General features: G+C 38.8%; 2 protein-coding genes across 12 annotated transcripts in view; both read left to right on the top strand.

The window, feature by feature from the left end:
• The window catches only part of LOC128025086 (histone-lysine N-methyltransferase 2C), a 108348-nt gene extending 100978 nt beyond the window's left edge, over window positions 1-7370 (top strand). For all 9 annotated transcript variants that reach the window (XM_052611090.1, XM_052611116.1, XM_052611098.1 and 6 more), the window contains 7 exons: window positions 1009-1145; window positions 1250-1380; window positions 2536-2707; window positions 3587-3703; window positions 3801-3874; window positions 4573-4681; window positions 5511-7370. In XM_052611090.1, the coding sequence (XP_052467050.1) occupies window positions 1009-1145; window positions 1250-1380; window positions 2536-2707; window positions 3587-3703; window positions 3801-3874; window positions 4573-4681; window positions 5511-5603 (833 nt within the window). In that variant the 3' untranslated portion in view covers window positions 5604-7370. The remainder of the gene's footprint in view (window positions 1-1008; window positions 1146-1249; window positions 1381-2535; window positions 2708-3586; window positions 3704-3800; window positions 3875-4572; window positions 4682-5510) is intronic.
• A 9772-nt stretch (window positions 7371-17142) lies between these two features.
• The window catches only part of prkag2b (protein kinase, AMP-activated, gamma 2 non-catalytic subunit b), a 35077-nt gene continuing 25332 nt past the window's right edge, over window positions 17143-26887 (top strand). The window contains exons 1-3 of one of the 3 annotated variants that reach the window (XM_052611253.1): window positions 17455-17498; window positions 22750-22821; window positions 26216-26364. Coding sequence is in view for 1 of the 3 variants with exons in the window: in XM_052611231.1 (XP_052467191.1) it covers window positions 17412-17498; window positions 22750-22821 (159 nt within the window). In the remaining 2 variants the exon portion in view is untranslated. Of the gene's footprint in view, window positions 17499-22749; window positions 22822-26215; window positions 26365-26887 lie in introns of all 3 variants that reach the window. The other 2 variants (XR_008186109.1, XM_052611231.1) reach the window with 2 other exon arrangements.

A 26887-nucleotide genomic window follows, 5' to 3' on the forward strand; every position in this document is an offset into this window, starting at 1 on the left:
TAATTAGTGTATAATAAGTCCTGCATTATGCATGAAGTCTTTTTTCTGGTTATTATTGCTAGTTTGGTTACTTAAACTGTATCTAGCATTTCATTCAACATAAACTAAATTTTCTCTGGTTTGCACCATCCCAAGAAAAGACTATAAACATTAAACACATTCAATACAGAGATTTTACTAGCACAGGCTAAATAATATGCCTTTCTTTAAACACATTACTGTATCAGCCAAATCTAATATTGTTTGGCCTCTGATTCATATGTATTGATATATTGATAAACCAATAGATAAGATAAACCATTTTCAGTATATGTTACATATTAAATAGAACATCTAAAATAGTATTTTTACACTTGCAGTTACCGTTTTGTTCATAAGATAAGTCTTTAATGAATGTGTGCCTCAGCTTAAGAATCTCAATACATGGTTTATTCTGTGTGGACTGTGTGGAGTATTATTATATTTGAGCTCTGCAGAGACCCTGAGCAAATATAATTATATTTTATTATTATTTTGAAATGTATGATCGATCAGAACTACTATATGATAAACATTAAACATCTCTCATAAAATAGCAATTAAAAACAAGACTAAACCGTAGCAGCTTTAATAAAACAGCAGCTTTAATGTTCATCACGGTTTTAAAAACTACAAACTTGCCTTTTGTCTGCAAACTAAGTGATGTTTTGGCCACAATCTAGAGTTACTCTAAAGCCACTTTAAAAGAACAGAATCAAAGCACTTTCAAATCTGAAATGAGTGTAAAAGTGTGCCTTCACTTTGTAACTGAACATTAAAGTGGACTCTAATGCCTTTTAATATTTAAAATCACCCTTAGACCACAGAATAACCTTTGATGAGCTCCATATACACTCTGAAAACACCCACATTCATCCCATAAAATCACATCCTATATAAAACTGTTTAATAGTTTTTTGAGGTTCAATAATCATCAGTTCTACCTGCAACAATGACATGATCGTTTTTTTATTCGTTTGTGTGCTCTAGGTGTCTGGGACAAGGTTCTTGGGCCCGTGGCTGAGAGGAGGGCTGAGACAGGTATGCTGAGACTCTTCCCCATCTATCTGAAGGGAGAAGACCTGTTTGGGCTCACCGTCTCAGCAGTTGCCCGCATTGCTGAATCGGTAAGTACGGTCAACTTTTATCACTGCATATTGTAACGTGAGCTGTCTAGTTACGTGCAGATAGTTCCGATGAGCTCATTTTGTGATTTGTCACTGTATCGTAGCTGCCAGGTGTGGAGGCGTGCTCGAGGTATCGATTCCGTTATGGACGTAATCCCATGTTGGTGCTTCCACTGTCCATCAATCCATCTGGTTGCGCTCGTTCTGAGTTGCAGACATTCCCCCATCATGAGAGGTCAGTAGCTGCATATCGTAAAAAAATTATCGTATCGTATCGTATTGTTAAAAAATATTGTACGGTCACAATTTTAGGAAAAATTGCATGTGCAAAAAATTTATTTTCTTAATTTGCCCTAAAAGTTGTTACACTGTAGCAGAAAGTCTTAAAGTCATGACATTATTGCATGCGCAAATGCAAAATGAAGATTGTTGAAGTTTTGTTTTAATGAAACAAATTGATCAAAATGGAGTTAACATAAACATTGAACATAAAGCGTTATATGTCAGAAGGATTTTGGCTTTGAATTAAGTTGAGAAACCTTTGACAGATGCGTTGTTGTTTTAATCTTAAACTCAATTCATTCTGATCGTTTTCTCAGGATACGAGACTTCTTGTAACTTCAGTGCTTAATTTAAGAAACTTTCAAAATAAGACACAAATATAGAGGAATAACATTATGTTTTAGCAATATTATCTGAAGGTACACTAAAAGTTATTACCAATTTCTAGTTTAGAATTTTTTTATTTTTTTAATTTGACATGAGCCGAGAGAAATGAACCAAGAGAAAACATTACCGTCTCCTGCTGCGAGAGGGCGCTCTAATGCTGCTCAGTGCTCCTGTAGTCTACACTGAAGACATAGAGCACCCTCTCGTGGCTGGAGACAGTAATGTTTTCTCTTGGTTCTTCGTTCTCTAAATAAATGCGACTTATAGTCCAGTGCGACTTATATATGTTTTTTTCCTCGTCGTGACGTATTTTTGGACTGGTGCGACTTATACTCAGGTGTGACCTATAGTCCGAAAAATACGGTAATTAAAAATAAATTGAGATCTGTTGGAAGTTATTTTCAAAATGTTACACACAATTCGTTTTGTGGTCCCTGGATGTTTACACTTATAGAACATACTGACATATTGTTTTTTCTTTAACTTAATCCTCATATTTTCTTTATTTAATGTTAAAATGGTCTTAAAAAGTCTTAAACTTACCTTCATAAAACCTGCGGGTCCATTGTTGTTGTCAGTTGAGATGTTGGTCAATTTGCGTGATCAGCTTGAATACAAGCGAAATCTGTTTGAGGATGTTTCAGTCATATTTAATGGGCGACCTTTACGTTTTTAGTTGAAATAATGTTTTCTTTCTGTTTCTGCCATCGTCTCTTTACAGGCTGAAGATCCTCTCCGTGTGGTCCAGAGCATCTCAGTGCATCCAGAACTCAACCGTGGTGGAGAGAGGATCTTCTCACAGCAAGCACTTTGTGCACTCGAAGTCATCTCAGTACCGCCGTCTGACCAGTGACTGGAAGACAAACGTGTATCTGGCTCACTCTCGCATCCAGGTGAGTCCATGCACACGAGCCGCTCCGTGAAGATGATGTTTGGTCATCTCACCCGTCTGAAAGGGCCAGGTTCAATCAGACTGACTGAAAAGGAAAAGTTGTAAGGGATTCAGATGGGCCTTGAGTAGTGACTACAGTTTCTGTCATTCCTCTAAGAGCATCTTATTGTAATATGTCTCTTTTAAGCCTTTATTTTTGGCATTCCTCACTAATTTTTTATTTTATTTTTTACCACACAGAGATGGTTCATTAAGTTTTTTTATTTAATCATTTGTTTTTACCACCGAGAGTTTTAAATATGGATATTTTTCTACCACAAATGCATTGATTCACTTCATATACCCCTAGGGTGGTATATGACAAATAGGGTGGTTTATCATTTGTAAAAATTAAGTTTCTAAAAATGCTCTAAAAAAGTTTTCTGTTATTGTTTGGCTATATTGTTTAAAACTAGCTATATACAAAAGCAACAGAATACAAAAAGTCTATGAAATGTGCTAAAATGTAAACGTGTCAAATAGCTGAGTGAACATGTTTATACCTACTTTTTCATAATTTGGGTAAAAATTTGTACCCAGAAGTGGGCTAAACCTGGCAAAACTTCATTTTGGGGATGTTCTTGTTTGACAAAAATATGTTTTTCAAGAAAATAAAAATGCCAAAAAAAAAAAAAATGTGTTTAGTGTTAGCTTGTAGTATTCATATCTAGTTGTATATAAAGTAATGCAAGTCTATGGAATGTGCTCATTGTGACTAAACACGAATGCGTGCGTGTGTGCGTGTGTGTGTGTGTGCGTGCGTGTGTGCGTGTGTGTGTGTGTGTGTGTGTGAGCTCTAGCCTTGGGTATGGTGCATGTCTAATGTGTCTCGTGTCTGCAGGGTCTTGGGCTGTTTGCAGCGCGTGACATTGAGAAGCAGACCATGGTGATTGAATACATGGGGGATATTCTGCGCACTGAGGTGGCCATGAGGAGAGAGCTGCTGTACAAGGCTAAGGTAAGGCTCGCTCAAACACTGAGGGAATAGCATTGGGAATAATGTTACCTTAACTTCCAAATGCATTAGTATAAACCTGTGTGTATTTCTCCCACAGAACCGCGCAGCGTACATGTTCCGCATCAGCAGCGAGCGAGTTATCGATGCGACCCGGTCTGGAAGCCCTGCAAGGTAAGAAGTGAACTTGCCTTCTCATATCAGCTATCAAATTGTGTACATTACGTAATAATGCATTGTGAACAACGTCAAATCAGATGTATTATGGTCTCCTCTGTATTTTGCACAGTTCTGTTCACAACATCTGTGAACTGTTTCAGGGATATTATTTGAGATTTGAGCCTGGCATTCAAACGTTTAAGGGTTTTGAAAGTCTCACAAAGCCTACATGTATTTCATAAAAAATACAGTAAAAGCTGTAATATTGTGAAATATTATTACAAATTAAAATAACTGTTTTCTATATTAATACATATTTCAAATGTAATTTACTCCTGTGATGAAAAAGCTGAATTTTCTACAGCCATTGCTCCAGTCTTCAGTGTCACATGATCCTTCAGAAATACTTTGAAATACTGTACAGAATACAGAAATACTGTTTTTTTCTTATCATCAATGTTCAAAAGCAGTTGTGCTGTTTAATTTTTTTTTGGAAAACGTTATTCATATTTTTCAGGATTTTTTGAAGAACCAATTTTTTATTTTTTTTACTTGCATAACTGTTATGTTTGATCAATTTAATGCATCTTTGCTGAATTAAAGTATTAATTTCTTTCAAAAAAATTAAAAATACATACTGCCCACAAACTAATGAATATTGATGCATTAGGACAAAGCCCCCTAATTCAATTTGAGTTCAATTTATCCCGTAGGTACATCAATCATTCATGCTCACCGAACTGTGTGGCTGAGGTTGTGACGTTCGAGCGGGGCCACAAGATCATCATCAGTGCCGCCCGCAGGATTGAGAGGGGAGAAGAGGTAAGCAAGAGGGAGTTCACTGAATATTAACTGCACCCATAAAAGTCTCATATATTTCTTAGCAATCAGGCATACTGTTAGGGGTGTAAAATCAGTTAGTCTCATCAAATTGGACTGAACCATCTAAAAAAGTTTGTGGCTCAAGCCAGCACAGGTCTAAAGAGGATCTGGGTTACACAGGTAATAATGTTGTAAATAATGTTTCTTGCACGGAACGATTGTTTCGCTTCATAAGACCTCAGTAGGCGCGACTGGTATTACTTTTGTCTTGCTTGTGCTTTTTTGTCACTCTCATAGTGACCGTAGCTGACAGTACGTTTCAGCTAAAACTCTAATTTCCTGTTCTTCTGAATTCATCTCTCTCTTAAAACAACTGTATGTGTATTTTTGCAACTTCGGAGCATTTGTTGCTATCACCTCACCAAACTTTAAAATCCCAGAACAGATGTTTTAGAAAGGGACAAAGCCGTTTGCCTTTTTACAAGTTAGTCTACCATGAGAATGATTTTGAAACTAATATTTCAAGGGGAAAAAACTCCACAATTAAACAATTGCTTTTAAGTAGGTTTTTTTACAACTATCTTTTAATTACACTGTTAAATGTCAGTTCCGGCCTTCCTACACACTATACTGTGACCGTTCAGCTTCATTCTGATCCAGACACCTGAAAGGTCTCTTTCAAAACACTTACTCTCGACTACATCATGTAATGCTCTCCTTGATCATGTGATGAAATGCTGAATAAGGGCAGAGTTTTATCATGTCTGCTCTCATAAGAACTGTCCACAGTGCTTCTGATTTGAGATTTGATCTTCCGTTTTTGTTGTAGCTCTGCTACGATTACAAGCTCACCCCAGCTGCAGATCAGAGCAAGATCCCATGTCACTGTGGAGCTGCCAACTGCCACAAGTGGATAAACTAAACAGGAGTGACAAGAACAACAGCTCTGAGGTGCCGATGTACCAGAGGAGATGTGCAAAGAAGAAACAGCCAATCCTGGAAGATGTCTGTCTATTTAATTTTTTTTTATGTGCAAGACTAAGAGGAAAACACAACGCGACAATACAGCATTGTGTGAGAGCCATTCGTATCATTTCTTGACTTGAAAGGAAAAGGTTCCATGTGTGTGTGTGTGTGTGTGCGTGTGTGTGTGTGGCACACGGGGCAGATTTTACCAGCGAATGAGGATGGAGAATGAGCGCGAGCACTGTGCCGGGTATTGCCTTATAGGTTGATGGAGGGGCAGGCCCATCTGTATGACGAGATCTGTAGAGACTGAACCGTAGAAATCAATGTAGAACATCACTGAATGGAGAATGTACGGAATTGACTTCCGCAAAGGGACAAACATGTTGCACTAAAAAAAAAGAAAAGGAAAATAAAAAAAGAAAATGAACTCAGAAAAAAAACCCCACTCAAAATACTTGATTCCATGAGTCAGTTTTATCCTAGATATCTCATTGTTTAGTGTAAGAAAATAAAGGTGTTTTGTATTTATTACTGTGTGAGTGAATGAATGGGCTTATTTTTAAAAGCGGTTTTATGCCGATCAAAAGGAAGCCCGACTGCGATTCTTGCACGCAGTTTGAGATTCTGTTACATCTGTAAATACCGTGTAAATATAGAGAAATATCGGAATAATTGACCAAATACTACCTTATTCACTACCTTATTCATATTGATGTTCAGATATTTTAGATGTGCCTTTGTGTTTTGCTTTTTTCTCTTTTCATTTCTCTGAATTATTTAACAAAGACACATCATGATACCACGTGTCATAACGAAACTGTACAGAATTACAAAGGTGATTTCACAAGAAAAGTATTTTCTCTGTGCTTTGGATGTGGTATTTGTAGTGACTTTTTTTTTGGATGTGGTATTTGTAGTGACACCATTTTTTTTGGTTTTCATTTCATTTTGTTCCATTTTATTTTACGGAAAGCAGCGACACGGAATTCAAAAGTGATATTCTAGTAAATCAGGTGGGATTGTAGGTGAAAAACTGTGAAATGAACTTTAAACCTCACAAACCGATTACGAGATCACAAGCGTAAACCGAACAGGCACAAGTAGATCATGCTCACTTTTTTTTTTAAAGGTTGTCATATGGATTTAATAAAAAAGCAACGTCATTGTGCAAGAACGAGAAGTCGTTTGATTGAGAAGCTTGCTTGAGATGATATGAGCGGGAATCGGTGAGAAAGAAGGGTCAGTGTAACTCTGAAAATAATGTACATATGAAAAACAAATGCTTGTATTAGTTTGATCGATTGAAGTGAAGCATCTGTAAAGAGACCGCTATTCATTTTGTAGCCAAAAAACTCTTTTTCCCATTTCACATGCCTTGTTATTTCAATTTGGGAGTTTCTGTGTGCACAATTTCACGTTGAAAAATGGACAGTTTAGACTTTGTATTGTACTGGGCATGAATTTTTTCAAAAGAGCGAGTTGTATATATTTTTTCTCAATGAACAGCTGTAACAAAATTGTTTCATGGATATTTTCCTTGTCTTGTAAAATACATCAATTTCCTAGTGTTTTTTTCTTCTTTTCTTTTGCTCTGTATAGTAGTCTAAATTGTTTTGGAAACTGATGCTTTTTTGAAGTACACAGAGCGATATAGGGTTTGGTATTTGAGGAATTGAATTTACATTTACAAAAAAAGTAATAAAATATTTTACATCATTAACTGATGCACAACTTGTTTTTCTTCTGGTAATGTGTTGCTATTTTTTTTAAAGATATACTTAAAAAAACTATTTAATAACTACAAATATTTCACTGTTTCAGAATATTTTAAAAAATGCTTTAAATTTCATATTCCATCAAGTTTATATGTGATGTTTTGTTTTATTCGGTTCTCTAAAGCATTTTCACACCCCATTCAGCAGCTATATCACCCTGCAGCCCAAGATTGGTTGCCCACTGAAGCTAAGCAGGGTTGAGCTGGTCAGTACCTGGATGGGAGACCTCCTGGGGAAACTAGGTTGCTGCTGGAAGAGGTGCTAGTGAGACCAGCAGGGGGTGCACACCCTGTAGTCTGTGTGGGTCCTAACGACCCAGTGTAGTGACGGGGACTGTAAAAAGCACCATCCTTCGGATGAGACGATAAACCGAGGTGGATGATGCACACTGGTGGTGGTTGAGATTCCCCCGCTTTCATGTAAAGCGCTTTTCTGAGTACCCAGAAAAGCGATATTTAAATGTAACTAATCATTATTATTATTACCTAAATGCCAAATGAAAAACATTTGGAAACAAAATTTTACATTTGAAATAGTTCACCCTGGGTTATTCTAATCTAAACCTGGGTAAACAAAATCCTAGGTCATTTTGAGTCATGTTTCACACTTCTCATAATTTACCCTGGGTTAACAATTCATTCTGAATATCTATTAAATTACATTTAACACTTTACATTCCCCATGTTAACCTTAGGTTAAAGTTCTTATTTGCCAATTTTTCATTTGTGTCATTGATTGTGGCCTGTATAAGCTACATAATGGCTGTGGCATTGCGCATCCTTGTATTACAGACTGTCCGATCAAGAATTTCCTAAAGGAACTTTTAGGACTATAAAGGTAAGAATAAAATGTCTCTTCTTAGTTCCAATTCACACATTTTCCATTACCATTTGACATTTTCTCCATCAAAAGTCCATGACTAGCTGTGTCTCATTTCGAAGGCTGCGCCCTCTGGAGGTCGCATTAGAAGAATGCATATGTCATTCTAGGCTGTCTCATTTCATAAAAGCAAGTAGGACACTCCGAATGCAACCTTCGGAGGATGCATGCAGTGTATCCTTCACTGCTACAGATAACCCACAATTCTTTGCGTCGTTGTATTACAGTACCTCAGTTGGTAGATTTGGTAAACAGGATTACAAATGTTTAGTGATTTTTAAACGCTGAGAACAATTCTTTGCTATTAAAGTGAGAAATTTTTAATTTGTTTAACCCTCTGGTATTGTAGCTACATTTAACTAGCATGAGAGCACAACGACGCACCAAATATGTTGGCATAGCAATGTGATACTGGGTTTTTTTTACCCCTGGGTAAATTACAAGAGTGAATTATTTCTTTACCCGAGTTTGAAAGTGTGGTTTAGAATGACGATAATGAATGGCAGGAGGGCTAGGGTTCCCAGCACCAGAGCCAGATTCCAGGATGGCACTGTAGAGGGGCAGGATGATTTTAATAATAATAATAATAATAATAATGCATTTTATTTCATGGCGCCTTTCAGAACACCCAAGGTCACCTTACAAGCAATATACAGGTCACTGCATAAGACAAAACAAACAAGAAACAAACAGCATATACATATAAAGTGGATTTAAATCTCAATAAAAAAAATTATAAAAAAGCCTGTATAAAAAGATATGTCTTAAGACGCTTTGTAAAAGTCAACAAGCAATCGCTATTGCGAACATCGAGGGGAAGGGAGTTCCATAGGCGGGGGGCAACATGACTAAAAGATCTGGCACCCATAGTAGTAAGTCGAATCCGAGGTACCACAAGAGAAATTGAAGATGAAGATCTAAGTGCACGTGAAGGAGTATAAACCTGGAGAAGTTGAGTAAGGTATTGTGGTGCAAGATTATGAAGTGCCTTATAAGTGAGTAGCAAGATTTTGAATTCGACTCTATATTTTACTGGAAGCCAGTGCAATTGCTGGAGAACCGGAGAAATGTGATCAGTATAAGGTGTTCTAGAGAGAACACGAGCTGCAGAATTCTGAACCAATTGAAGTTTATGTAGCAATTTGGAGGGAATACCTGTGAGAAGAGCATTGCAGTAGTCTATACGTGAGGTGACTAGTGCGTGAATGAGAACTGCAGTATTATTATTTGAAAGAAATGGACGTAGACGATTAATATTGCGCAAATGGAAGTATGCAATCCGTGTGATATTATTAATCTGAGCTTTAAAAGATAATGTGCTATCCATGATGACACCCAAACTTTTAACCTGAGAGGATTTTAGTCTCTTGCGGCTCTCAAAAATCTGATCACTAGATCATGTTTCCCCACTGAGCGCCTGTCAATAGCAGCGCGAAAGTCTGAGATAGCTGCAACGTAAACCTTAAGCTTGGAGGGCATAGTGCCGCCGTCCATTCATTGTTGCAGAAAATCCAGAATGTCAGACATGGGGCAGTTTCCTGGATCCACAACATTCGATTCAAACTATCTTTCAAACACTGTCCATTTACAAGTGTACAGGCATCTCGTAGAAGGGGCTCGCATCTCCGCAATCATGTCCATCATATGGCGAGACAACGAACCCTGGTTTACTGGTTCCCGCACACCATCCACACACAGAGCATGACAGAGAGAAGAACAGAGGGCAATGCGTGTTCTCCTCTGTCGCGAACAGGTCTACCTTCGCTTACCATCCCCAGATCAACCTCACTCTCCCAGGATTCAGTCTCCATTCTCCCTGATGAATCTCATTCCTCGTAAGCATATACGCGCTGCTACTAAGGGATCCCGGAACATGCGCTGCTCGAATGGAGAGAAGATGGTGATCGGACCACAGCAAAAGGTGTGCTACCTGTCTGTAAAGGGCTTTCGAGTGTACTAGGCCAGGCGGTTTATGTACAATACCACCGACATGTTGTCTATGCGAATCAAGACATGATGCCCAAAGACTTGCATAAGAAAACTCAGAAGAGCCAAAATAACCGCTCTCAACTCAAGACAATTTATGTGCCACATCCTCTCTGTCCAGTAACCCGAGGCTGGTAAGCAGTCACAGTGAGCATAACTGGAGGGGGTGCATATAGAGTAGTCCAAGGTGACAGACCGTCGTGGCCGCCATCATCCATCCTAAGAGCCTAAGATCCATCAACTTTAGTTAATAACTCCAACCCGCCATTGTGAGCGCAAGCCGATTGAGGCGCAGCCCACTTCTCAGCGACCTCGTCGTGCAAGTCTGGGAGGAATGGGGCTCACTTGCAGTAGCTCGGCGACCCGAGTACAGGAACCAAAAATCCAGCTTGCTCTTAGCTGGTTCATCGGGGGATTCTCACTCTAGGCCGAGATTGCTTATGGCCCTGGTTATAATCTGGACGAGTTCATCCTGGAACGCAGCGTGTCCCTCCGCTTCAGAGCGCACCTCTGGAGTGCAGGCCCAGTCCCTCTCGGACCCTGTTAGGGATAGCACCTTGTCAAGATCGTCATTGTCCCCCTCGGCTCGCTGGCTGCGGTGGGACATTGCCAAGAGAAATAACAGAGGGTGATGTTCCTCCAGGCCCTACGCACCCACACTGAGAATTCCTAGCAGTGCGGGCAGCTCGACCTGGTGACTGCTGCCTCCGCACGTGGGAGACCCAGGCAAAGGATGCAGAACTCATGGGTGTCCAGGCCTCGATGGGTCCCGAACAGAGCATGCAAATGTTTGACATTCTGTAACGCCGAAAGGAAAATCTGTCTTCTTGCATCTTCTCTACAGCTGTTTTCAGTAGGATACATGAAAGAGGAAGATTCTGAGTTTATGCCGCCAATACGGCGCATTATATAGTGGCGGGCCTCACCCCTATTCGCCGTCTTGGCTGGGATTGGCCAGTGAGAGTTGCAACTTCACTGGCAGGGTGCAATAAGATTTCAGGTAGGTTACGAAGGAAGGGAGTCCCCAAGTTGTTAACGCCATGTACTGAGACTGTTCTCTAGAGGGAACCATAACCATAACCAGGTCCATATTAAGAGTGAATGTTTTGTTGCATAATTCTCAGTCTGACGGTGCTGAGCTAGATTATCACTGTCGAACCCTTTTCAACAAGCTCTTTTTCACACCAAGTATAATTTCCACCTTTTTGGTTACCATAAATATTTAGTATTTTTTATTGTTTTAATTGCACTGTTTTCAGTTTTGGATATTAACAAAAAGGTATAATACCAAATACAGTAAATACAAAGGTCAATCCTAAATCATGTATCACTAAACTTTGGGGTTTAAATCTGAATGGAAGGATGGAATCTCACCCACATACCCACTGCTGTGTGTGAGGTGAATATGGACCCTGAGAATTTATTGGACCATAATGGGACAGCCATTAATAATTTTCTTCTGCCCCTTCTGGTCCCGTCCAGGCAGAACCCTCTAGTTCCACAACAGGTTCTGCTCAGCCCCGAATCTCCTACAACTCCTGAATCTCCTATGGTTCCTCCTAACACTGCTCTCCAGTGTTCCCACTCAGCCTACCTCTCCCACCTCCTCTCCAAGAAACAGTCTGTTCCTCATAGGGTTGGGCTGATAGATGATGACATCACAATGTTAAGCTGACATTGTGACCCCCCCGCAATACATGTATCGCACAACCCTAGCTCCCCAGCACTGCCTTCACTGACTATTGCCAGCCCCTCAGCTCACACTCAGTGCAATTCAAGCACTCTGATTTGCCCCGGGCCTTCCAACCACCAGCATCACCTTGGAATAAGTATCCTGTGTCTCCACCTCCAGCCACAGAGCCCAGACTCCACTTCAGTCCTCCCACCCATCGACTCCACCTTGGCTCAATGCTTACTCAGCTCCACTGTGGCCCATCATACCACCAGCCTCACGGGCTCCCTCATCCATCTGGCTCTGCCTTGGTCAGTTGTTGACCTGCTTCCCCCTCAGGACTTCACTCCTCTGGCTTTGCCTTGTCCCTCTGGTTCCGGATCCAAGTTTCCACCTTGAGCCATCTACTTTGCCTTGGCCCTCCAGACCTTCGGTGTTACCATGGGTCTGTGCCTCTTCAGCTCCATCTAGGTCTCCATCATGGCTGGCTTCGTCGCAGGAGTTCATACCCCTGGTTACATCTTCCAAGTTTCCACCATGGGTCCTCCCTCCTGAGACTCCGCCCTGGAACTGCATGCCCTCCCACCCCCTCCCTCTCTGCCTTGCTTGCATGAGCCATCAGCTCAAGCCTTTCCCCTTCGGACCTCGAGTGTCATCCTGGGTCTCCACCTCTAGTGGCTCAGTCTCCATCGATTGTCCCCAGGATGTCTTCTGTCAAGTTTCCACCATGGCTCCTCCCTCCCTTGACTCCACCCCTGGGGCCTCATCCTGGCTAGTCTCTGGACCAACATCTGGCTCCTCTTGCTCCTAGCTTCCTCCTGGCTCCTCTCCCTTATTTATTGGACTTGGTTTTATTCTGCCTCTCTCCTGCTCCTTGCCCCCTTCCAGAACACACACCATCCCCCTTCAGATGGATTATTCATGGTGTGAGGAGGCTCCTCCTTGGAGGGCGAGCTATTGTAACATGTATGCTTTTTTCTGTGTGTTTCTGGTTCTACCCTGTTTGATCTTGTTTCCCCAGTCTGTTTAAATAGTCATTCCTATCACCTGTTGTCTGATTATCTCATTAGTTCCTTGGTTCTTGCTTATTATCCCTCAGGTCTTTACTTTGCTTTTTTGTGGTATTGTTGATCTATTTAAGACTGAGTATATGTTTTGCTACATTTATCAGACAATTAGATCTTCATTATGGAAAACAGTGATAATTTCTGCTAGTTCATTATTATGTAATATTTCCCTTCAGAGCATTGTGGCTGTGTTGATGTGTAGTTTATTTGATATTCTGCTTCCCAATAATGTAAATTTAAAAAAATCTGTCCACGGGTTCAAGTTTCCAAGCAATCTGATTCACTGAGTCCCTAAATAGTGTTCACTGCATCTTATGCTGCGTTTCCATTGATATTACATTAAATCTGCAAACAGAAGCGTAATTGATAACTTCAGTCAGCTGACCTTAACTACTGCAATTTTCCTCTCTGTATATTTACAATAAACCGAAACAGGATATCAAAAACCACTGCCTTCTTTCATTTTCATTTAAACATAATAACAGCTACAGAAATGTACTTAGTTCAGGGATATGTGTATATATACAGCCATTACAATGAACCGAATTATTATATAACTTTTTTATTTTTCAACAAATAGATAAATTGAATACAGACCAAAGATAACCTGTTAGATTTACCCAAAACTTATTATGTTATTTTTAACCACTAAAGAGACATCAGAGCCAGCGGCACATATCAGAAGGTCTAGCCAAGGTGAGGCTGCTCCTGGCAGATACATGAGCACTGAGCTCAACCAATCAGCATGTTTAGAGCCCAAGTCCCACCCCCGAAAGTTCCGGAACTTTGAAAAAGTACCACCTCGCCAGCAGGGACCTTCTGAAGGGCATTTTTTTACCCAGAACTTTATTTAGTTCCTGGTTCCTGCGGTGGAAACACACCGAGTACCAGGCCAAAGTCCCTAGTTCCCAGAGATGTATAGTAACGAAGTAGAACTACTTCACTACTGTACTTAAGTACTAAAAGGCGGTATCTGTACTTTACTAGAGTATTGTTTTTTTCTCCTACTTCCACTTTTACTTCAGTACATATTTTCGCTGAGTTTAATACTTTTACTCCGATATTTTTTATGTGCTGCATCGTTACTCGTTACCCACATTACCACTGCCAGAAATGTAGATGGCAGGTTTGATGAAGCTGGCACATCATTGAGCGAATCAAGCGATTAAGAAGACTGCGCATGCTGACTGAACTGCTGTGAAGAGAGAAATGAACACCGAGCCGAGCCAGATAATGACTCGTCCACGAGTCAAGAACCGGTTACATCGGTTCTCGGGTGACCAGTAACGTTAGTTCTTTCTGACAGTTCGAGTCAATAAACCAGTTGAAGAAAACAGTTCACCGATTCTTTTGCGCTCGATGCAATGGCGTCATTGGCGTTGACTGCACCTCATAACATTAACACAGAATTAGTTCAGAATCAATCACCAAAAGAATCAGTTCGGTTCAGACGCTCTGTGTGTCGGTTTGCTTCACGCTAAATCACACATGCGCAGTATCATCAGCTCCTCGGTTCACGAATCGGACGCGTCTGACAGAAACGGTTCTTGACTCGTGAACAAGTCATTATCTGTCTCGGCTCGGTGTTCATCTTCAGTTCTCTCTTCACAGCAGTTCAGTCAGTGTATTGTTTGAGTCAATGAATTACTCCGGGATATTGGTTTGTTTTAACTCAGAGGGAGTGTCAGACACATTAAACAAGTTAACAGCTTAATTAATCTGTGGATTAATGCGTATTGGAGACGCGAACTGTTTAAAACGATTCAATTCGATTTGGTGGACTGTTTCAAAAAGATCTGGTTACATTGAATGATTCGTTCACGAACCAGATATCACAAACTGCTTTGTTTTTAACTGTCTTACAACAGACACGGAAAAGAAGACACTGCTGAATAAAGTCATAGTTTTTGCTATTTTTGGACCAAAATGTATTTTCGATGCTTCAAAAAATTCTAAATGACCCTCTGATGTCTTACGGATTTGAAACAACATGAGGGTAAGTTATTAATGACATAATTTTGCAAATTGGGCTAACTAACCCTAGTAACCGTTTTTTGTTTACAAGAAGTTACAGTCAAAGGAATTGTGATTGTCCTTTAGGTTAATCATTTGAAATAGTAAAAACAATATGTTCAAACTTTTGACTACTTTCTTTAATAACTACATAACACAATACTTCTACTTTTACTTTCAGTACTTGAGTTGTAAATTTTAAAATAGACTACTTGCAATACTTAAGTACAAAAAATGTTGAATACTTTAGTACTTCTACTTAAGTGTGGTGCTTAAAGAGCACTTCTACTTCTACTAAAGTCACTTTTCACTTGTACTTTTACTCAAGTATGGGTCTCTAGTACTTTATACATCTCTGCTAGTTCCCGGGTAAAGTTCCTAGGGTGGAAACGCGGCATTACTCACTCATCAGGGCATATCTATATATGTTTACATCACATTACTAATTTTCTTTCTCTTTATCTTTCTTTCAGGACAGCACTAAATTATATTTCAGGATAATATAATATAGAATATAAATGTAGGTCATTTATATTTCCTATAAATTCCAAATGGTTGAAATAATGATTTCTTTTAAATTGGTTGTAAACAAACAAATAAATTAAAACTACATTTAAATAAATGTAATCAACTGAAGTAAAGAGATGAGTGAGTAAGGACCCTGTGTGTTTCCGGGACTGAGAAAGAATGAAAGACTGGAAACTTGAACCTGTGGACAGATAGTCAATTTCACACTACTGAGCTACAGAAAATCAAATAAACTACACAGCCACAATGCTCTGGAGGGCAATTATTACATAATAATGAACTAGAAGAAATCATCACTTTAGGAAAGAAAACATACTGGTGGTGGATGAGGAGATACCCCCTGACTATGTAAGCGCTTTGAGTGCCTAGAAAAGTGCTATATAAATGTAATGAATTATTATACTGAGTGCACTAAATAAACTCTGCACTATATTTGGATCCATATTGATGATAAAATTGTCTGATAAATCTAGTATATCATCAGTCACGTGAAAACAATGCAGAAATGTAATAATTGTCTAAAATATTTGTGTACATTTTTTCCTACATTTGTCACATATTGACATAAGATGACACTTTACATTGATTTTTTTTTTTTTTTTATGTAACTCATTACTCAATACTGTATCAGCTTCCAGGTATTAAGCATGGCAGAGAATCCATTATGACACAGCAGTCGTTAGGTCTGATGATTGCTCTACAGGGTCATATTACAGCCAACCAATATGGGGCTATTTTACAGGTCCAGCTGCTCCCGATTATTCAAGACTATTCCATCATGATGATCCCGTATTCCAGGATGATAATGTCTCCACACACACACTGCTACACAAATGCAAAAGCAGTTTCTCAAACAGCAGGATGAAGTCAAATACATTCAAGGGCCTCCTGAATTATCACATTATCACAGTACAGTAGCACCCCCTAGAGACTGTAGTATGCAACTCCATTCTAGTTCTGCAAGAATAAAAAAACATCTTTAGAAAGATAAAAAAAAGAAAGGCATCAAAGCAAATCTGAATCCAGATTTTGTGAAGATCCAGTCTACTAATCAGTATATTTTCAGGAGTCACATGTTTAATTAATTTTGTCTTGCCTGATATATATATATATATTTTTAGATGAACTATACCTTTAAGAGCTAAACAGTTTTGGTTAACATTGACTTGAATGGAGAGAAGAAAAAAAACGTTTTAAATTAAACTCTTAAAAGAAGGAAAAACATACAAACACTGAGACATTTCTCAAATTATATTTTATGCTCCACCAAACGAACAGAAGTCATACAGGTTTGGAATGACATGATGGTGAGTATTTTTTGTATTTTTTTTTTTTTTTTTTTACAAACATGGTAATGTAATGTAAAAATACACAGATTAATATCTTTGAACAGATTTTTTTTTTTTTTTTTTTTATCATGATGACTTCGCTTTTAGTTATAACGAATGGAGAGAAAGTGACGCTGTCAGTGGAAGACCGTCAGCTGACACTGGTTTCACCCTCTGGCTGATGTTACAGTCAAATTTCCGAGATAAATAAACCTCGCTCGTCTGTAGCAGTTTTCTTCCCTGTGCAGGAGAAGGGCGTGCTCAGTCTCCGCCTGCTCAGTGCGGGATTCGAACCCATGACAGCAGTGGAGCTGAATGCGGATGTCTACGGCGCAGTGACAGTGATAAGGAACTGGAGTCTCGGGATGTGCTTGTTTTGAGTCAGACGAGCTTCTGCGAAATTCAGTCACGGAGGACGATCGTGACTGAAGAAATATACACTGGAGTGAATATATTTGTCAGTGGAGAACACCTTCCTCCTAAATTGAGAGAAAAAATTCTGACTGCAGGAAAATGGGAAGTACAGTGATGGACTCCAAGAAAAAGGACTGTGCAAAGAAATCATCAAAGAAAAAGCGAACTCTGCACCTGAACATGCCAGTGAGTTGATTTTCGCTCTTTTGTAACTTTGCAGCTTCGTTAAGTGTTGAGAATCCCGCAAAAGTGTTGCGTGGGCACGAGGAACAAGTTTAAAGTACAGTATGTCTTCTCCAGTAAGTTACATTTCAGACGTTCTGATGCATTTTTGGAAGTATGCATTTTTAGAACATCATTATGTTACATTGTTTTATTGCAACTATTTAAGCTAGCATTTCAGACGACGTCTTTTGAGTTAATTACTTTACTTACTACAGTCGTGCGAAGTACAAAAGTATAACTTTTAATATGAAATCAGTTCTGCTTGAGAGCTGTCAGAACATGAGTAGTAAACCCTCCCCCGCGCAACGCGAGCGCGTGTGTAACAGGCCTACGTTTGCTTGCGTACGATAACAAAACAGAACGTACGCGCTTATGTATTTGTAACGTGAATTGGCCGAAAAGTACGCGTGTACGCTTGTATTATAAATGGTTTGGCACGCCATGGTATTGCTTGAACCTATCTGTTGTTTGAAAGCTGAAAGAGGAAGTGAGGGAAACAGCTGTAAGAGCGCGCGCTCTGCTCAGTCATGACTCATCATAGCGTTACAAACCATATCTGCCTTTATAATTAACATCAAGGCCAGCTCTGTATATTACTGCTTTATTGAGTGCCATTCAAGGGCATCTGCTCAAAACAAAGATAAGTTATAGTATATATATATATGGCACTGATATCCTGTCTTTATTGGAGATAATAAGTAGGAGACCCTGCATTATTTAATTAACCAGGTATTTTCTTTTAGCATGAACTGTACATCCGAGTTATTGACAGGGAAATAATGTAGGATGGGGATTTACTTGGTTCAATGCATTGATTTTGAAGTGGATATTGAGATGTGAGCTTTGCTTTCAAAAGTGAACGGATATGAACTTGAGCCTGCAGGTGTTTTTGTTTAGTTTTTTTTTTTTTATTGGAAAATTCACAAGTCTGTCATTTTACAACAAAGTCCAGTTGTGACAGTTGGATTAAGAATTATGAGCACGAACAATAAATAAATAAAACATAGGGAAATTTTCAATTTCATGCTGAAATGTGTTTCACAGAATACATAAAAGCATAAAGGTTTGGTACAGCATGAGTGTGGGTAAATGTTGAAGATGTCTGTGAGTTGTTTCTTTAAAACAGAGGTGTCCAGACTTGTTCCTGGAGTTACTGTCCTATGGTGTTTAGCTCTAATTAAACACACCTGAATCAGCTAATCAAGGTCTTCAGGATTACTTCCAGAGTCATAGGCTGCATACAGAGTTGCATACTTCGCTACTATACAGTAGGTGAAAACAGTATGTGACAAAAGAAGTATGTCCAAATTAACAGTAGGCAAAAAGTACCCCGGATGTCTTCCGGCGTGATTCTGAAGTGTGCACAGAATGAACACTTTACTATCCCGATATATCTGAAGCTGTTGCCTTATTTATTAAAAAAAAAAAACAAAAAAAACCTCCTGACAATTTTCTGAGAGTGAAAGGGGTTTTGTTTGAAAGATCCTCTCTGTTCTCCACCCTCTGCCTCATCCTGAAGCTTACTCACTGTTCTCTGCCTGTAGCCATAAACGTAATGTGAATCATAAACATAACCATTTGTAAACATAACACTTGACCTGTGCATCCAAACATTCTGCAAATAGCCGCAAACACTTAAAAATCATTTTTTCCCTTTCCGGTGATGCAGAATGACTAAAGTACTCTGTTTCTCATTAGCTCAATACCCATTATGATTGACTAGAGCCTCTTTCTTGTAAATAACATATCATGTAGGCCTGAAATGTTTGTTTGTGGTGTATAGAGCAAAGGTCTTCTTTTGACGCCTTCCAAAGATAAGAGATATCATATGTCAACTGAATTTAACAGTAACAGAAAAACAATCAACTGCCTGGCCTACTTCACATGTTTATTTACAGTTTCCTGTTTAGGAAAAATAGTATATTTTAACTCACTTTCTTATCCTAATAACAGATTTTTTTTCTTAAATGATCTGCCTAATGATTACAGATCCTATAGCCAATAGATCATATCACGTTTGTATATCAAGAAAGTTGCTATGGGTAAAACAAATTATACTGTAGTTCTTTTACAGGGTTACAATCTCTTGAATCTTGTGGCTTCCTGTCCATTTAAAATACAAGAGGAACAAAACAAATCATACTGAACAGTAAATGTCTCAGTTTCATCATATTCTTCCATATGAGGCTTTATCTCCTTACAAACAAGAATATTTTTTCCCATCATTTAATGTCCACTGCTTCAACATCTCTGTCCGTATGAGAGGTGTGTCCTGGTTCCACTCATGAAGTACTCTCTGTTCGAATGCTACAGTTTGCGACGGGCTTGAGTGAAGAAATCTAAAATCTTGGCCTCAATACAAAACCATAAAATCAATTGCACCACAATATATATACTGTATATATAACTGTGCACAACGTCCATGAGTAGGACTCTTCAAACATAGACTGGAATGTAATATTTTGGTTTTGTCAGTGGGTTATTTTGACTAAGATGACTACAGTGGTTTATACGACAGAGAGAGGAGAGGAGTTACTAGCAATGCAATAACATTACAATAGTCAATATGCATTAAAGGGATACTTCACCTTAATAAGAAAATCAGCTGTTAATTTATTAAATCTCAGGCCATCTGAGATATAGGTGACTTTTTTTCTTCAGTATAACAATAAAGCTAGCTGAAGCCGTGGTCCTTGTTAAAATGCATGAAATGCATGCAAAGTGAATGGATACCATCACTTTGAGAGTAAAAAAAAAGCATATACAGGCAAGACAAAATAAGCCAGTTTGAACCGTGCCCGAGTGCGTTTGACCACCAAAGCGCGGTTCGTTTGACTAGTGTGAGTGCTCCGAACCGTGCCCGGGTGCGGCTCGATTAGCAGGCCCTGGTCTGCTTGGAAGAGGTGGGCCAGGGCACGGTTCAGTTGGACTTGGGCGCGGTTCGCATGCAGTGTGAGCGCTAACCATGCTGGAGCACGGAACAGGACGCGTTGCTCCAAAACCAACATGGTGGAGAAAGGGTCGCTTTGGTCTTCGGCAGAGGTGCAATGCTTGTTGGAAATTTGGGCAGATGAGAGCATAGAAAGAACAGCTGGACAAAACGCATAAAAACTCAAAACTGCAAAGTCCTTGCTGCACTTCAGCTGGTATCTTGCAAACATCCTCATACGAGCAGCACGATTACGTGGAAATTTTCGCGCCACTAAGGCGACACATCTGTTTAACAACAGGCTGTGAGAGGGCTGTGGACCACCGTGGACCAAGCGACACAAAATTATCCACAAAGAAAACAGAGCGATGGACTCCATTGTGTTCAGAGAGCGCTGCTCTTCCTGTTTATCCCGAAACCGTCGCACCATAATGACGTAAGTGTGCTCCGGCACGAATGCTGAAACCTATGTGAGTGCAGGCCAGAGGGGGAGTGGGGAGGGGGGACAATCTTACTCGGGCCCGGTTCATGGCAACCGTGCCTAGTGTGAGTACACCCTTAATACCTGTGGCTCCTGATAATATATTGAGATCAGGTCAATCACTATTCCTATTCGATTATAAAAAAAATCGTATGTTACGCCAAACTGGTGAAATTATTATTTGAACCATTTCATTGAAACAAACTGTCCAAAAGAACCAGTTCACCGAAAGGAATTGGACTTGCACATTTGCCTGATTCTCTGGATTACAGGTAATAATGAGTTAAATAATGTTCAGTTTCTTGCACAGACCATATGTTTCGCTTCACAAGTCCTAAAGATGTGGTCAGGAGCCATGAGTATTAATTTTGGGTTGCCTGTTTGTGCTTTTATTGACCCTCAAAGTGACAGCAGCCATTGATTTAGCATTTTATGAATTGCCAAGGGCCACGGTTTCAGCTAAAACTGTTCTTTATTGTTCTTCTGAAGAAAGTCACCTGCATCTTGGATGGCCTGAGGACGAGTAAATTAACAGTAAATTTTAATTTTGAGTGAACTATCTCTTTAAAAGGTTTGATCTGGCCCTTATTAGTTCTGTTCACCAGCTGCGTTAAACCAGCTGGACAGGAGTAGCATGTATTGTGAACTGATAATGAATCGAACACCTGTGAAAAACATCATTGTGTGCTTTCACTTCAAGTAGCTTTGCCATCTCGCACCACTTGGCAAGCTATTTGGGTGTAGTTTGAAAACTAATTCACTGCTCAGTCAAGGTTCTTACAGCACAAATACTTAGAGCACACAAAAGTTTTCTCAGTTGTCCAAGTTACCTAACTTTTCCTAAAATGAAACTGAATGCAGGGTTATAAAACCAAACTAAGCATATATTTATGTCATTGCACATATTTGTGCACAACATTTTTTTTCTTCATTACATTGGATCATTCTTTTTGTGAAAGTAAAATGTCTAAAAACAAATGTTTTGAGCTACTCTAATCCAGTCACTTTAATGACTGTTGAACAGTTGCCTAAAACATAGCTAAACTTTGACATCACCCCCCACAGTGATGTTTTTTCAGGCCCAACAGAAAGCATCCGCCGACAAAACCAACCAGCGTTTGATCCTGTTCCCAGTCTGCCTCCATTGAAGAAGAGATTAGAGAGTCCATTTTGTCTTTCTTTATGTGGATCAGGAATCTCTGGCAGAGTCAAATCTAAGCCACACAGTCATAAATGACATCCTAAATGGCTGTTTACTCCTAATTTTGCACATTATTTAACAGCACCTGCTTATAGAATAAGGTTAACAATTGCTAAATCACACTGATTCAGTATTGTTGATTCTGCCTTCATCCATTCACTATTTTCCGTATTTAATATAGAAAAGAATGTGGCTATAATTCTACACAAATTTATCAAAGTATGGTTAAAAATAAAATGCTAAAAATTAAATCATCAATTATAAATGCATTATGTGAATTTATGCATTAAAACACAATGGAAAACAGATATTAATTTTAGGATTTGCTAATGATTACATTTAACAGTCTTATTTAATTATTAGTGGTTTTAAATGTTACAATAGAAAAAAAATGAGCATGCACAATTAAATATCCAAAATCACACAATAGCAATCGAAAAGAAAATAGTAAAATCAGCTGATAACCTACATTGCAAATATAAAAAATCTCATTCATCCCTAATTTACAGTGTACTGCTGGGAGAATTTGGCTGAAGCTGTTTCTTTTAAAGACATATAGTTTGGCTTTTATAATTAACTCTGTTGCTTTGTCTTTTAACAGGATTTGAGCACATTCACATCCTCTCTTATGGACGGGGAGACTGACGGAGCAGATAAAGATGAAATGCGCAAGGTAAAATACACAAAATCACAATTATAAATTTTCAGAATTTGTGAACAATTAGACTGATTTATATTTAGAGTTGAGTTTTTGTCAATACTACAGTTTGATATATTAAAATATATTGCCATATGAAGTAAAATATATGAAACCTATTAGAACAATTTCAAAGAGAGAGAGTGAGAGAGCGCCATGTACGTGTAATACGTTTTGGACATATGTGTCATGTATATGTATATCCATTCTAAATCCCATCAATACACGTTGATACAATATAAGTAAACATATACAGGTGCTGGTCATATAATTAGAAAATCATCAAAAAGTTGATTTATTTCACTAATTCCATTCAAAAAGTGAACCTTGTATATTATATTCTTTCATTACACACAGACTGATATATTTCAAATGTTTATTATTTTAATTGTGATGATTATAACTGACAACTAAGGAAAATCCCAAATTCAGTATCTCAGAAAATTAGAATAATGTGAAAAGGTTGAACATTGAAGACACCTGGTGCCACACTCTAATCAGCGAATTAACTCAAAACACCTGCAAAGCCTTTAAATGTTCTCTCAGTCTAGTTCTTTAGGCTACACAATCATGGGGAAGACTGCTGACTCGACAGTTGTCCAAAAGACAACCATTGACACCTTGCACAAGGAGGGCAAGAAACAAAAGGTCATTACAAAAGAGGCTGGCTGTTCACAAAGCTCTGTGTCCAAGCACATTAATAGAGAGGCGAAGCGATGGAAAATATATGGTAGAAAGAAGTGTACAAGCAATAGGGATAACTGCACCCTGAAGAGGATTGTGAAACAAATACCATTCATAAATGTGGGGAGATTCACAAAGAGTGGACTGCAGCTGGAGTCAGTGCTTCAAGAACCACTACACAGAGACGTAAGACATGGGTTTCAGCTTCGCATTCCTTGTGTCAAGCCACTCTTGAACTACAGACAGCTTCAGAAGCGTTTAAAGACAAAAAGGACTGGACTGCTGCTGAGTGGTCCAAAGTTATGTTCTCTGATGAAAGTAAATTTTGCATTTCCTTTTGGAAATCAGGGTCCCAGAGTCTGGAGGAAGAGAGGAGAGGCACACAATCCACGTTGCTTGAGGTCCAGTGTAAAGTTTCCACAGTCAGTGATGGTTTGCAGTGCCATGTCATTTGCTGGTGTTGGTCCACTGTGTTTTCTGAGGTCAAAGGTCAACACAGCTTTAAACCAGGAAGTTTCAGAGCACTTCATGATTCCTGCTGCTGACCAACTTTATGGAGATGCAGATTTCATTTTCCAACAGGACTTGGCACCTGCACATAGTGCCAAAGTTACCAGTACCTGGTTTAAGGACCATGGTATCCCTGTTCTTAATCGGCCAGCAAACTCGCCTGACCTTAACCCCTTAGAAAAATTATATCGGGTGTTGTGAAGAGGAAGATGTGATATGTCAGACCCAAGAATGCAGAAGAGCTGAAGGCCACTATCAGAGTTACCTGGGCTCTCATAACACCTGAGCAGTGCCACAGACTGATCGACTCCATGCCACGCCGCACTGCTGCAGTAATTCAGGCAAAAGAAGACCAACTAAGTATTGAGTGCTGTACATGCTCATACTTTTCAGTTGGCCAAGATTTCTAAAAATCCTTTCTTTATATTGTTCTTAAGTAATATTCTAATTTTCTGAGATACTGAATTTGGGACTTTCATTAGTTGTCAGTTATAATCATCAAAATTAAAAGAAATAATTCATTGAAATATAACAGTTTGTGTGTATTGAATCAATAAAATATACAAATTTCACTTTTTGAATGGAATTAGTGAAATAAATCAACTTTTTGATGATATTCTAATTATATGACCAGCACCGGTATGATTTGCACATACAATAAATAACTAAAAGTTATATTTTTTACATGTATGATTGCTACATATAATACCATAAAAATTAAGTATATATATATATATATATATATATATATATGTATATATTATTATTATTATTAACATATTAAAATGTATGTTTCTTAGTTTTATGTATTTTTTATTAATTTATATTGCTTTACAATGGGGCTCGAAAGTTTGGGCACCCCTTGCAGAATCTGTGAAAATGTGAAAAACTTTAAAAAAATAAGAGAGATCATACTAAATCTAAATGCATGCTATTTTTTTATTTAGTACTGTCCTGAGTAAGATATTGTACATAAAAGATGTTTACATTTAGTCCACAATACAACAAAATTGCTGAATTTATTAAAATAACCCCACTCAAAAGTTTGGGAACCCTTGGATCTTAATACTGTGTGCGGTTGATCCACGATTCTTCAGTTTTCCAGCATCTTTGCATATTTGAACCCTTTCCAGCAGTGACTCTATGATTTTGAGATACATCTTTTCCCACTGAGGACAATTGACGGACTCAAACACAACTATTAAAAAAGGTTTAAACGTTCACTGATGCTCCAGAAAGAAGCTGGAAAACTGAAGAATCTGCAGGACCTTACAGATTTTTCTGAAGAACGCTGCTCAGTTTAACTGTTCAGAACAAACAAGGGACTCATGCACAACCATCACAAAACAGAAAGACAGTCGAGGATCATCAGGAAACAGCACACAGTATTAAGAACCAAGGGTTCCCAAACTTTCTAGCCCCACTGTATAGGTAAGATATATGGCTATATAAAGTGTAATATGCAGAGCATTCCAAATCAGTCACTTCACTTATAAAGCCTCTATTGTATGTAGACAGTAGAGCAAGACTATGACAAAGGGTTTTGGAGCAGAGCCTTTGCAGGTGCAGTTTGAAGGAGGGATGTGTGGATTGTTACACCATGGGTTATATTACACAGAAATACAGCTGACTTGACTAAACATGCACTTGAGCAATGAAGACAAGGTTTGTTAGTAAAGAAAAGAGTGGGAGTGTGCTGTCTATACTAGCTCTGTGGTTGGCTTGACTTATAAACGTTGGTCATGAATAAAAGGCGAGGCGAACTTTCTTTACACATGCTGTTGTGTTGTTTCAGATTCAACATTTTAAATGCTTTCTTTATGCCTACGGATGATTTTGCACAGAAAGGGAAAAAAACGATGGCAGTATTTAAATGGAAGGAAACTTCGGCATGTGCCAGGATTTCTAATTGAATTGTATAAATGGCAGCATTTGTTAAATGAAGGTCAGAGTGAAATGGTCGACCCATGCACAAGTAGTTCAGAATTATTTATTGCCATATTACAGCTGACTCTAATTACTTTTTTATTTGCCTTGTTGTGATACGGTCTAATATTAAACTTGACTTAACTGTGCCAAACATACAGTGCCTATAAAAAGGATTTATGCTCTGGGATGTTTTCACATTTTATTATTTTCCAACATGTAATATAATATATATATGTCACCCACTCAGAGCTAAGCTGGAAGGTGACGCCTGCCTTTCCTCTTGTAATCAAAACCAAACAGAGCTGGGCCAGTGAAAACAGCCTGTGAAGCAACTGCAGCCTAGTCAACTGGCACATCAACAAAAAAACAATCCAAGTGTTTGCCAAAGAGTTGAAGGTCAGCGCTTTGAAATACTAACTTTTAGGGCACTAGGCTCACTCCCGGCTTCACTTAACTGATTGTCCATTGTGAAGTATGAGAAAGCATAGCTTGCATTCAGGTGTGACTTTGTGTGCTAAGTTCAGCCACACAAAGCTTTTCAATAGTTAATATGCTGACATTTTCATGTTTCAAGTTTTTTCTTTTCCATATATTCACAAAATTGTGTTGTGCAATGCTTTGACTTTCGACTTTTTCGAGTATTATGCTGATTCTCATCCTGTTCTAATCTGTTATCACACCAATACTTTGAAGCACTTCATTCCTGCTTCTTTTTTCTGACATTGCAAGGCTGATTCTGGCTGATTCAGAAGTCTTCAACTTCAAACGAGTGGCCAGATAATGCTGGAGATATCACACTGACTGTTATAGAATCAGCTGACTGTGCTAATGTAATTTCCTGTATATTTTGCACACTGTTAAGCTCCGCCCACTTAGTTACTGTTCCTCAGTCAAACATGTTTTTTTTATAATGTCGCAT

Source organism: Carassius gibelio, chromosome A2 (genome assembly GCF_023724105.1).
Source record: "Carassius gibelio isolate Cgi1373 ecotype wild population from Czech Republic chromosome A2, carGib1.2-hapl.c, whole genome shotgun sequence".
Lineage (NCBI taxonomy): Eukaryota > Metazoa > Chordata > Actinopteri > Cypriniformes > Cyprinidae > Carassius > Carassius gibelio.